We start from the raw sequence: 14,030 nt of genomic DNA on the forward strand, positions 1-14,030 counted from the left end.
GGCTCAATAAGTTGTGACTTGGACAAAGATAACTATAGGTATCAGTCACAGTAATCGAACAAGGAAATATTGTCACAGTCAATTTATTTTGACAGTCAAGAGCTGATTTTTTACTTAGCAGTTTTATAAATTCTGTTGAACCTAAATCTTCACTCACTGTTGTGTTAAGCTGAGACACAAAACAGAATTACATGTACATGTACGCCTAAAAAGTGGGTTGTGCCAAGATACTATACCCAGCTTTCAGCATAGTATGAGTTGCTGTTAGGTCAACTTTGTTTGTTATTACCAATTCTGCTTGTCTTTTCGCCAAAGCCACCTCATTTAGAATTGGCAGTACATTCTTCTTTTCATCCACCTTGAACTCGGTCAGCTTAGTGTCTGCAAAAACAAGTTCCCAAAAAATACAGACAAAATCAAAACAAATATTCTGTATACAAACTGGATTCCCCCCCCCCCCCCACAGAAGTGTGGTTGGGGTCAACGAACGAATACTTACCTGTAGAGCAATACTACTTATGCATATTCCCTATACCGGCAGGTATTTTCCGCTAAGAATTTTATACAATAGCGCCCTCTGGCGCCCTACCCATATTACCCCACGGCATGCGTGCCTCGTGAGCGTCCTCTTTTCTCAAGCGCTAAGTCGGAATACAAAATGTACTCATGGCATCGAGAAGAGTGGGGTAGGGGGAGGGATGCTCTACAGGTAAGTATTCGTTCGTAGACCCCAACCACACTTCTGTCGGGGGGAGTCTACTTCACTCAACTTACCTGTAGAGCAATCTACTTATGCATAGGCTAGCACCATCAAGGCAGTGGGTCATGCGAGATGCTATTGTTTACTCACATGGGCAAGAAATATGGAAACGTAACCCCAAATGGCCCCCACTGTTCCAACTGAAGGTGGACAGGGAGAAAATAACAAGAGATCTGCATGTTAAGGATATTAATTAACCTTACATGCCAACCGAGACGTCGGCCCTTGTTAGGAGGAAACGCCTCAGTAGACTGTATCCCACCGGTGCATAATGTACACAATGTACTCGGTGGTACAAAAAGACATTAAAGCATTATGACACAATACAGTCGAATCCTGAAAAGAAGAGTACTGTTAGTACAAGACACTTCTTATATTTTATAGCAAGCTGAAAAAGACTTCAAGCCAACTGTCCTTGTACAAGGTAACTGTTATAACAAGGTAATTCGTAAAGACCAAGAACCTTGTTATAAAGGTGTTTGACTATACATTTATACATAATATATTATGTAAAGGTAAATAGTCAGAATAAGGAGACTAACCTATTCTAGTGAAGTCCCCGGCAGGAGAGGGTCCTGTGGACATGATGATGCTCGGCTCGCCGCTCTCGGCACTGCTCTCCCTGCTCTGCCCTCCGTCTGGAGAACATCTTTCAAGTAGCACTCAGTGAAGGTGTTGGGGGTCTTCCAACATGCTGCCTGTGTGATGTCCCGTATAGAGACACCCTTAAAGAAGGCCCAGGAAGTGGAAGCTGCCCTGACCTCATGCGCATGGACTGATCCAATGGACTCGTTGTTGGTGCGTCCACCGCCGAGTTGATAGCCGTAAACCAACCAGCGGTCAATCGTGTCATGTGAAGCCGGTCGGAATGGTGGAATTGTTGTTATAAACAGTTGCGAATGGCCCATTCGGAGCATTTTTGTTCTATCAACGTACCATTTCAGGGCCCTGACCGGACACCAAAGCTTGTTGTGAGAGACAGACAAAAAGGATTTAATGTCCAGTAAAAAAATGTCGGGAGGTGAAAAGGATTCCGACTGATTTTTAGTCAGAAAACCTGCTTTAGGAATCAGGCGTACACCCCCTGGTTCCCACCTGATGTCACCTATCTCCACAGTATAAAGTGAATGTAGTTCGCTACGTCGCCTAGACCATTGGTTCAAATGGGGGTCTCGATAAGGTTGATAAGACAGTAAAGAGATCCCATGCTGGTAATAGCTTACGCATTGGCGGGCGTGAAACAAACATCCCCCTGAGGAGTTGGCAGAGATTCTGATTATCTGACGCTGAGGAACCATCCGAAAAGCCTCCATGAATAGCTGCTATAGCAAAACAATAATTCTTAATGGTGGCCGTAGTAAGGTCACTTTCAAAGAGGTATACAAAGAAGTCTGCAACCCCCCCTACATAAGTATCGGAGGAATGCAGAGATCGGGTTCTACACCATTTTTACCCCTCAGCCGAGAGGCTCGAGGGGTATTGTCATCACCTAGGGCGTCCATCCGTCCGGGCAGCTTAATTTCCGGATGATAACTTCAGTTAGAAATGTTGTTTGGGATTGTAACTTTGGTAGGGGGTTGCCCTTGGGAGAAGGCAAGTTGGGATTGGTTTTGGGGTCAAAAGGTTAAAGGTCAAGGTCACCGTGGTGAGTTTAAAGTAAATGGTTTCTGGATAACTTCAGTTAGAAATGAGATTTTGGTGTCTAACTTTGGTAGAGGGTTGTCCTTGGAAGTAGGCAAGTTGGGATTGGTTTGGGGGTCAAAAGATCAAAGGTCAAGGTCACAGTGATGTGTTAAAGGTAAATGGTTTCCGGATGATAACTTGAGTTGGAAATGAGATTTTGGTGTCTAACTTAGGTAGGGGGTTGCCCTTGGATACAGGCAAGTTGGGATTGGTTTGGGGGTTCAAAGGTCAAAGGTCAAGGTCACTGTGGTGAGTTAAAGGTAAATGGTTTCCGGATGATAACTTGAGTTGGAAATGAGATTTTGGTGTCTAACTTCAGTAGGGGGTTTCCCATTGGTACAGGCATGTCAGGATTGAATCTGGGGTCAAAGGTCAAGATCACCATTTTGAGTTAATGGTTTCCGGATGATAACTTGACTCTGGCTGAGGGGTTTCAACAGCAACGCTGTTATTTTTTAAAATGGCGTAATCTACTGTCATAAATTTTCCTGGTAGACACTCGCCGGCTGCAGACTGCAATGGCCGCAGCTCGTTCAGAAAGGCCCGCCGTGCGGAGGAATCGCGTGATAATACCCAGCACGTCAGGTGGAGATCCTCCGGGGCCGGGTGAAGAAAACCCGAGCTGGGCTGGAACAGGATGTCCGCTCTCTGCGGAAGAATCACCAGGCGGTGAACCAAGAGTTTGATGAGTCTTGGGAACCATGGCTGACGGGGCCAAAAAGGGGCTATGAGGAGGACCTTGCAGTCCTCTTGCTCCAACTTGGTCAGTACCCTAGGTATGAGGGAGAACGGGGGGAAGGCATAGGCAAGTAATCTATCCCATCGTATCGCCAGTTCATCTGTCTGCCATGCGTAGGGGTCGTTGATCCTCGCGCAGTAAACCGTTAATTGGTGGTTGCTCCAAGAGGCATGAGGCCGGTCGATCAGTAGGAAGAGCGACTGGACAATCTGAGGGCGCAACGTCCATTCCGTTGGAACAACCCACCCCCTGGAGAGAGTGTCGGCTGTGACGTTCTCCTCACCTGGGAGATGAATTGCCAAGAGTGTGACATTGTGGCGCATACACCAATGGAGGAGTTCCCACATAAGCGCACACAGCTGGGCAAATCTCGTGCCCCCTTGGCGATTGATGTAGGCCACCACTGTGGCATTGTCACATTGTTGCATCGAATGCGGACTACCTGGCCCATCACTGATGTCTGAAAACGTTGGAGAGCATTGGTGACTGCCAGCATCTCCAGTGCGTTTATGTGTTTTGAGTAGTTTTCGGGGCCCCACCGACCCGCTACTTGGCGCGGGTGGAGGTTGGCCCCCCAGCCAGAAGGTGACATGTCTGTTGTGATGGTCACCGACGGTTTGGGATTGTGAAAAATGCGCCCCTCCGTGAGGTTGGCACTGTCGAGCTACCAACGGAGGTGCGTAACTATAGCCAAGGCGTAGTCGCCACCAGATGATGTATGTGGTGACGACTGGGATGATAGAACGACAGCAGGTGCAGTTGGATGAGGCCCATCCTTAGCCTGCAAAAATTCACAACGTCCACCATACTGGCCATGAGGCCAAGCAACCTGAGCCAAGCCTGTGCTGGGGCCATGGTCGTCAGGAGAAACAGAGATACACACCGCTGAAGGTTCACAATCCGTTCCTCCGTAGGACAGGCCAATCCTCCCAGAAAGATTGGGAATTGGGATGGGCGTGGGTGGGACTTCTCGGCGTTGATGATAAACCGGAGGTCCGATGCAAGACGCCATGTCAGGTTGAGTGCCGCTGACGTTGTCGCCTGAGATTGATCAACAATGATCCAGTCGTCAAGATACATGAAGATCATCACACCTTGTTTTCGTTGCACGGCCCGACTGACTTCACTATACGCGTGAAGACTCGGGGTGAGGTGGAGAAGCCAAATGGGAGCACCATGAGCTCGTATTGGACATCCTTGTACTGGAAACGAAGGAATTTCCGATGATCTGGTCTGATAGGAGTGTGTAAATACGCGTCCTTCCGATCTAGGCTGGCTCCCCATTCTGAGCGTGTCCATGCGAAAACGTCTTGGCCGAATGAACTTGTTGAGGGGCTTTTAATTCAAGATTGGGCAACATGAAGCCCGAATGCGTCTCTCCTGAGGAGGGAGTTGATCTCCCCTTCGAGGGAGAGGCGTTTCGTTTGGTCGGACGGAACTACCGTTGGACGAACGAGCATGTCCAACGGGGGGTGCTTGAAAACTCGAGTGCGTATCTGCAACTGATTGAGTCGAGCACCAACCGGTCGAACGTAATTAAAGCCCAGGACCCCGCAAAGTCTCGGAGACGGCCTCCGACAGGTCCGACCGCCAAGAGTCTAGTAAGTCACTTGCGCCAGCCCCCGGGGTAGGGGGCCAACGCCCGACTGGGGCCGTTGTTGTCCGGAGAACATGCAAGCTTGCGTGGCGCGCGCACCGGAAGTGTTGTCGGTGCGGCCCGAAAACTACCACGACTAGATTTCAGTGGTGCGACAAGGGATAACAAACAATTTGCACTTACCCCATTGTACTTTGGTCGTTGGGGTTGGAGGCTTCTTGAAGTTGATCTTTTCAGTAGCCTTCAGACGTTTGGCCTCATCTCGCATATGGTCCTCGAATTTCCCGGCACAGAGATCTTTCCCAGTCAAAGGGAGAGTCTCAAATCTCTTGCGGGCACCCTGCGACGGGAGGAACAGCCCATCGAGCACGTTACCCCGGCAGGTGAAGGTTGCCAAAGCCGACATGCTTGCGAACTGGTCAAGCACGGAGCGTAGGCCATGATCGAGGCAATGAAGGGCCGCAGTCAGCATGTCCGCTGGAATCGGCGAGTCGTCCTCATAGCCTAAGGCCAAATATTCCGTGAGGAGAAGCAAGAAAGAAGTTGAACGCAAACCAAAATGGGAAGCTGAGTCCATCTTCTTCAAAGTGTCCTCAAGCTTGCCCCGTGTCCTGTCCACGAAGGGCCGCTTGGATGACAAATTTCCCTAGGCGTGGTGAAATAATTAGTCAAATCCTCATGCGGGAAACGATAGTAATCTCGTTCCCGCCTGAGAAATGGACGCCATCTGTTCGTTGACATAATTTTGTCAGTGTGTTCCACACACACTTGATCCAATGGGAGTATGGGGAACACCTTGTCACCGTTAGATGTGGAGCCCGTCCTACACTTGAAAGATTTATGATCAGGCGAAGGGGGCTCATCGGTGGAGGGTAATTTTAGTACCTCTATCATATCCCTCTGCACCAAACGGAGTTCCGTTTCGGCGATGGACAGCCGCTGTAAATGGTCTGGTTCTTCATCATCATCGACCGATGAATTCGCCGATTGTGAGGGTCGAGTTGACTCCGGTGAACGAGAGCCATCTGGCGGGGCGAGTTGTACAGAACCACGCAGTGGTGGCTGGTCAACTCCCTCGGAGACAAAAGACATCGATGGGTGAAGACTCAACCCAGGAGGGGATCCCGGTGCACGTCTAATTGTGTGCAGTAAATCCCCATGTCTTTGGTCCACCCAACCAGGGCTCACGGCCGACGCATGTGAAGCGCTCGCTGTAGACCGGGCCTCCGGTGTACGACCAACCACATGTGGTATTTCTCGTTGTGCTTGGGCCACCCAACCGTGACCAATGAATGACGATTGTGAAGCATTCACGACTAACTGTGTGCGGGAAGTCCCTTTGTTCCCAGGCCATCCAACCGTGACCGGTGACTGAAGACTGTGAGGCGAGACTAATGACCGATGGTTGTGGGGCCTAGCTCGCCACTTCAGGGGGGCCAGCAATCGGGCCCGTCTGGCGGCCTGCAGACATAGCCGATAGCGTAGCTGAAATCAACTGAAAAGCCTGCAGGAAATCGGACCTCGAAATCGAGTCCTTACCTCGGGAGCATTTGCCCCGGTGGGATCGGTCAGAGGAGCCGTCAGATTCTGAAGAAAAACGGCGTGATCGGCGATCAGCTTCTTCTTCTTGTTCTTTTTCTTTGAAGAAAGGCCCCGGAAAAAACAGATGACCCCTGGGGCACCGGGACCCCCGAACAACGGAAAAAATTCGATGACGAGAATGGTCCCTCAGAGCGAGAAAGAACAGGGGCCATGGGGCCGGGGACCCCCGGGCGACCGGCTCCGCGTCGCTCATAGTATACCTGGCCGACAGCGCTTCAGGCCCCGTGGGCTGAGCGAGTGCTGGTCGGTACGATAGCCCGTGCAATAGCCCGTCCCGGCAACCAGTGGTACTTGTCACTGTGTCGGGAGGGCACGGGTGACTAGAGCCCACCGAAGCATGGCTGTTAGTCCCCTCGGCTGCCCCGTGTTCGGGGAAAGGCCGGGCGGTATAGCGGTGCTTGTACCCCAGCCATGCTTGCCCTGACAGCCCTTTTTAGGCTTTGCTCCGGCACAGGAAGTATGTTTTATAGAAACCTTGCCAGAGCGTGCCTTTTGTTTGGATGTTCCGCTTGAATTGACCGGAGAAGACCGAGATCTTATTAACTGGTCAACGGAACTGCCAATGCCCCAGCCGGCAGTGGCTGAGGGTGCTGGACGAGGGACTGCTGCCGCGGTAACGATGCAGCGTTGACGGCAGAGTCCCCTGCGAACTCGGTCCTTCCCATGGGAGAGCAATTCTCCCCGGTTTGTGACAGACCGGTCCTCCCCAAACGCTTCATAATAATCGAATAAATATAACAAATAAATCAAGGAAACGATGAAACACCTTACAAACTGTTGTTTAATCAAAAACTTCACTTATAAGGCAAAAAGAGGGTAGTAAGGAAAAACAGGAGTTATTTAACCCACGTCCTACCCGACCTGCCGCTAAGAGAAAAGAGGTCGCTCACGAGGCATGCATGCCGCGGGGTATTATGGGTAGGGCGCCAGAGGGCCCTATTGTATAAAACTCTTAGCAGAAAATACCTGCCGGTATAGGGAATAAGCATAAGTAGTATTGCTCTACAGGTAAGTTGAGTGAAGTAGACACGAACATTTTATAACGTTCAGTAGCAAATAAAGAAAACATATCAAACTTTTCAGTGCTGAACCCATATTATTCGCACATTGTGTTTCCGCAAAGCTTTCATTCATTAGTATCTTCACTATGCAAAGCCTCAAATCTTACGAATCCATAATAGAACTGTTTAATTAACTGCATGTATGTTGTCTTTTCCCCCCAATATTTACGTACTGATGAGTTTTTCAACAGCTTTGATCAGCTGGACATCAAATTGTGTGACAAGGGTTATCGCCATTCCTCCTCTTCCTATCGCAAAAGAAAAAAGAGCAAGATTAGGTCAATTGCAGTTGACCTACACCCATTGTGAATCACGGATAATAATAACTACAGATAATGGTTGTTTTGATTGTCTATTATATGGATATGAAAATGATAAAACTGCTGCAAACTGCTTTCTGACTGGTTTGACCTGAAATATAAAAATCAACAAAATGTATGCGGCCTGACATTGCAATCTTAAGATATTCTTCAGAGGCAAAACAACAGAGGTACAAGAAACAAACATGTCGGGACTCACAAGCATGCAGGGTTGGGAGGAGAAACACAAAAGAGGGATTAAATAGAGGACAGACCATTGTGGGTGAAGGTCACAGGGAAAGGAGTAAAAGAACGAACCAAGGACGGATAAAATAAGGGACAGACTAAGAGGAATTAATTACGTGACAGACGAACACGGGTGACGATCACATGTACAGGGAGTAGAAGAACGAATGAAGGACGGACAAATAAACAAGGACTAAAAGAACAAACAAAGGAGTGCGATGGTGGGTAATGTACAAAGTGGCTGGGGTATAGGAGGAGAAAGGAGTGTATGAATGTGATGGTGAATGGGGTAAAAGAAGGTGATAATTGGGGAGGGGGGAAAACAGTAGAATGAGGCAAAGGGTAAAGTGGAAAGGAGGGGGCAACAAAGGGGAAAATAAACCCCAAGACACTGGGCTAGCCACGGGATTATCTGTAACAAATGTCAATGGAGGACGAAATGGAAAGGTTAATCATTGCCTAGCTGGATGTTGAGCTCAAGTGGTGGAATAGTCCAAAGATGATTCATCTACACTTTCTCCCTGCTGAAGCCAACTGAGTCCTTGCAATGGCCAAGTGATTCTATGCCCTGTAAAATCATATCAGAAATGGAATGGTGGTTAGGCTGGTTGAAGTGGTGACCAACAGGGGACGTCCAGTCTCTTGGTGTTGACAGTCGATCGATGAGCAAAGAACCGCTTTTGTAGCGTGTTTTTGATATCACCGACGTACATTTATGGCACTCCACAGACCCTGCAAGATATGTAATGTGGATAGTACAAAATTAATTATCCAAAAACCATTTTATGCAAATTAAAAATCTTTAATGACTACACATCTGGTTTTACCATAAGTAACCAGAAGTAAAGGTCACATGACCCTGATATCAAAGGAGGCACACCTTCAGGCCAATATACAATGTAATGCAATTTGCAATAAACTAGGATCAAACCAGTATCTTACTCATGGTAGCCACAAGATCACCATACAAAAAACTGTATGGTAATAATTATGTAATATGTTTATCTTTGAATATTGCTACATGCTCATGTGAAGCATCAATCCCGTTAAATAATTCAGAAGCTACAATAATTAGGGTAAAAAAGTAACACTTTCAGTAAAACCAGAAGTAAGGGTGACAAGACCTTGACTTTCAGGCCAATATAATGCAATTTGCAAAGGACTAGAATAATAACTTATCGCATTGTTGAGATATGGTGAAATATGTAATTGCCTCATTAAATATTCATGATTTCATAACATTCAAATAATTAACTGCACGTTGATGTTAATGTCATTTATCTTTGAAAATTGCTTCATGCTAATAAATGTATAAGGTAAATACCCCCATCAGATTGATAATTTGTGAGATATGATGATGAGAATCTAAAATTAACACTTCCAGAAACACTGGAAGTAAAGGTCACTTGACCTTGCCGTTTTAGCAGGCACACCTTCAGGCCAATATAATGCAATTTGCAAAGAACTGGTATCATACCTAGGCATATTGTTGAGATGTACCTGGTGGCCACAAAATTGTCTCATTAAATATTCATGATGCCAACATTAGAACAATAAACTACGCAGTAATAATCATTTAATATATGTATCTTTAATTGTTGGTGAATGGTATGTAAAGTATCAACCCCACCAAATTAATAATTCGTGAGATATGATAATTAGGGTTTAAAATTAACACTTTCAGTAACACTGAAAGTAATATGGTCACATGACCTTGACGTTCCAGCAGGTATGCCTTCAGGCCAATAATGCAATGTGCAACAAAGTGGAATCATACCTTTTTCGTATTGTTGAGTTATGGTGGCCACAAAATTGCACAAATTATGACATTCATGACGTCACAAGAGAATTACGTAATCCATCATCTTATTACTTTAAAAATGAAGATAACTTCATGTAATAGATACATGTAATGTAAAATTTGAGGCAAAACAGCTGGACAGATCTCAGGATGTAGGAGTAGGCATATATATTTTTGGTTACTATTACGTAACAAATGATTTTTATCAATAACACATCCCTGTCTATGAACCTACACAGTTTGATGTCAACCGGTCCAACAATTTTTTTGTTATCAGACTGTAAACATGTGGTTTTGTCACAATGCATGTATTTTGACAAAATCCTTTATAATCAGGGAGACATGTACACAGGTTAATGTTATGAAGTGAGCTTGACACTAGCACATGTAGTCCGGTCAATTAACGGTTTGACCTAGACCAAATTGCAATAGAAATCATTTTAACACTCTCACAAGAAGGAAGAATCACTAATTAACATACTAAAAATCTAATGTTTTATGGAGTGGAAAGGTGGGGTTTTTTTCAAAGCAACTTTTTGTAGATTAAAATTTGAGTGTTTTGAGCTAACTTGCGATAAAGAGTTTATTGTTGGCGTATAACATAAATATAATTATATATTAAAAGCAGTATTATGTTGTGATTTGGTGAATATTTAGGCCTTTGACAGGACTATTTCCCGTTCAGAATTTCACACGGGCAGAATGGAAGTACACATAGCGGTAGTTGGCAAGTGAATTCCCCCCCCCCCCCCACAGAAGTGTGGTTGGGGTCTACGAACGAATACTTACCTGTAGAGCAACACTACTTATGCATATTCCCCCTACCGGCAGGTATTTTCGCTAAGAGTTATATACAATAGCGCCCTCTGGCGCCCTACCCATAACACCCCGCGGCATGCGTGCCTCGTGAGCGTCCTCTTTTCTCGAGCGCTAAGTCGGAATACAACAAAGTACCCAAGGCATCGAGAAGAGTGGGGTAGGGGGGAGGGATGCTCTACAGGTAAGTATTCGTTCGTAGACCCCAACCACACTTCTGTGGGGGGGGGAGTCTACTTCACTCTACTTACCTGTAGAGCAACACTACTTATGCATAGACTAGCACCGTCAAGGAGGTGGGTCATGCGAGATGCTATTGTGCTTTCACAGGGGCACGTAACAATACGCGTAAACCCTGGATGGGCCCGTCGCTCCACATGTGGGTGGACAAGGCAGCCCAAAAAGGTCGGCATGATAAAGACATTAGTCATAATGGTAGCCTCAACATGCCAACAGAGATGTGATCCCCGTGGGAATCACACGTAATGAATTACAGCCCACCGATACCTACACATAAGAGTTCGGTGGGGCACACAAGATAAAAATTATCATGAAAGGCAAAACATCATGACAGGTACATATAGACACTATAATATGCACATGTACATGTACAGAGTTCAATAAAGAATCAGAGTTAGGAGACACCAATGCTGGGGAGGTCTCCGGTCTGAAAATGTCTTGAGAACATAGTGGGGCTCAGTCAGTCGCCCTCAACACTGTTCTCCCATGCTCTGCCTTCTATTTTGTGCATGCGGACCAATCACACGGATTCTGCCGTTGATATGTCCGTGGTTGCATGGATGACCGTAGCCAACCTTCAGGCAATCTTGTCATGAAAGCCTGCAGGTATGGTGGGGTCACCATGATAAATACATGTCATGAAAGGCCTGCCTGTATGGCAGGGTCGTCATGACAAAAAACATGTCACGAGAAGCCTGCTTGTATGGCAGGGTTGTCATGACAAATACGTGTCGCGAGAAGCCTGTTGGTATGGCAGGGTTGTCGTGACAATTACATTTGCAACTGCAAGTGACCGATTCAAAGCGTCCCAGTGCAGCTAATGTACGACGTTTAAGTCATGATTGGCACCAAAAATTCTCCGTCTGTACAAGAATGATTTGATGCCCGGAACAAAGACGTCCGGAGGCCCAGAGGGCTCTGACGGTCCTTAGTATAAATCCCTCCTTAGGGAGCAGACATCAAGTCATGATCAGCACCAAAATTCGCTGTCTGAAACGGACAAGAATCATTTGATGCCCAGAACAAAGACATCCGGAGGCAAAGAGGACTCCGACCGTCTTAGCTCAAAAAACCTTCCTTAGGGATCAGACGCCAAAGTCATGAGCGGCACCAACATTTTCCATCTGGAATGGACAATGATTTGATGCCTAGAACAAAGATGTCCGGAGGTAAAGAGGACTCCGACATTCTTAGTTAAAAAAAAAAAAAAAAAAAATCCTCCCGTAAGGAATCGGATGGGCACACTTGGTTCCCATCAGATGTGGTCCGTCTCCATTATACAGAAAACAGATGTTTACTACATGTATACCAAGAAGTAACAACTGCTTACAAAACAGAAAAGAAAAAAGGCAACCATAGGAACCAATGAAACAGATGTGAGATTGTTCACTGGTTCACAGAACTCTAAAGATCTCTATAACACTTTTGGATAAGAAGGTGTTGAAGAGGTCCTGCAATTCAGGGGTGTTAAAACATCCCCTTAAGTTAACTGACACGGACGTTCAACTGACTAACATTAAGTAATCTACTGTCATGTTAGAAGTCCCTCAAGTGCAGGCTGTAAAAGCCATAGCTTGTTTGAGAAAGGTCTGATGTGAACAGGAGAGCATTACAGTATCCAGTACATCAGGAGAAATTCCTGCGGAGCTGGGTGAAAGAAACCCAAGCTGTGCTGGAACAGAATATTGTTCTGCTCGGAAGAACATTTGTACCTCCAACTGGTGAACCAATGGAATGGTTATAACCCTGGAAAACCAATCAATGAGGTCAACATGGAGTTAAGAAGAGGACCTTGTCATCCTTCTGCTCCAGTTGATTAAGTACCCGAGGAATAAGAGGAAGACGACAGGAAGGTGTATATAAGTAGCCTGTCCGTCTTCATCACCATCGTATTCGCGTGCCATGTACATGTATAGGGGCCAGGAACCCTCAGGCATTAGCCTGGAAATCTGTGACTAGTTCATGAAACAAGTCAGATTGACATGTGGTTAGTTGTCCTTGCTTGGGAGGAGGACCGTCGAAAGCAAGAAGCTATGAGGAAAAAAAAAAAAAAAAAAAAAAACCCAATGGGGTATTTCTCAAGTGAGTGTACACAGGTGTGCAGGCTGCCTGCCCACCTGGTCATCGATGTAAACTACAACTGCGTCAAAGTCACATCGAATCAGGATCATCTGGCACAACATCGAATATAGAAGTAACATCGCAGTTCCTCCGAGACTGCCAGCATCTCAAGTATGTTAATGGAACTTGAATGATGCTCACACAGGGCCTCACCAATCCGCCACTAGATGCGTGTGGTGGGCAGTTAACTGGCAGGGTAACATGTTCGCCATGACAGTTAATGAATTAGGCTGCAATCTGTGAGAGGCCCACCCTTGTGAGGTTGGCAACGCCGAACCACAGGAGGTACTGCACAAGTCAGGTCATGGCCTGCACTGAATGCAGTGAGGACTGGGCCGATACAAGCAAATAGGTGAATGCCACCAATCTTTGTTTCCACGGCGCAGTCATATCGCCTTTACTATCTGAGCAGAGGCCAGGAGTGAGGCGGAAAAAAGGCTGGATGGAGCCACCATGAAGTTGCAGCGAGAATCTTGGTTTGAACACCGTGAAATTCTCAGTGCTCTGGCCTGAATGAGTTGCAGTTGTGTACCCTTCAGGCCAAGGTTCATTCCCCATGTTGATGTGTTAGACAGTCGTCTAAATCTCATCAACATCTTTCCAAGGGAAATACAAGACGGGCGCAACACTGTGCTGGCCCGATGTTATTGATGTCAGCCTCAAAGTCTCTCTGACGAGCTCCTACGAGACAGATGGGTGGAGGTCGTCATGAGTCAGGTAGGTCACTTAAGGAAATCATCAAAACAACTGAAGCCGAATCGAAATCGTTGTTACATTATCCTATGTGGCATGGGGCCACACAAAATCATCTGGGCCAACTTCAAGAGGTATGCAGTTGAGAAAACAAACAACTGTTTGTTCTTCACCTGCGCTGGCCCACATGTAGTCGACATCGACCAATATGGATGTACATTGTTGTGTAAACATCGATATCCCCCGCAAAAGAAAAGATCTTTGTCTGTTAAAAATTTAAAGGTGGGACTCGAATCTTTGGCGGGCGCCCTTTGACGGGAGAAACAGTTCATCAATCATGTTACCCCGGCGGGCCAAGATTGCTAGGGTCTG

General features: G+C 46.5%; 1 protein-coding gene across 1 annotated transcript in view; it reads right to left on the reverse strand.

Moving 5' to 3' along the window:
- The window catches only part of LOC119738416 (probable ATP-dependent RNA helicase DDX49), a 59,906-nt gene that overhangs the window by 1,055 nt on the left and 44,821 nt on the right, over positions 1–14,030 (reverse strand). Inside the window, exons 8-9 of the mRNA XM_038213311.1 lie at positions 7,616–7,690; positions 290–381 (exon numbers count right to left, since the gene is read on the reverse strand). Of these exons, the coding sequence (XP_038069239.1) occupies positions 290–381; positions 7,616–7,690 (167 nt within the window). The remainder of the gene's footprint in view (positions 1–289; positions 382–7,615; positions 7,691–14,030) is intronic.

This window comes from Patiria miniata, unplaced genomic scaffold (genome assembly GCF_015706575.1).
Source record: "Patiria miniata isolate m_02_andy unplaced genomic scaffold, ASM1570657v1 HiC_scaffold_10, whole genome shotgun sequence".
NCBI lineage: Eukaryota > Metazoa > Echinodermata > Asteroidea > Valvatida > Asterinidae > Patiria > Patiria miniata.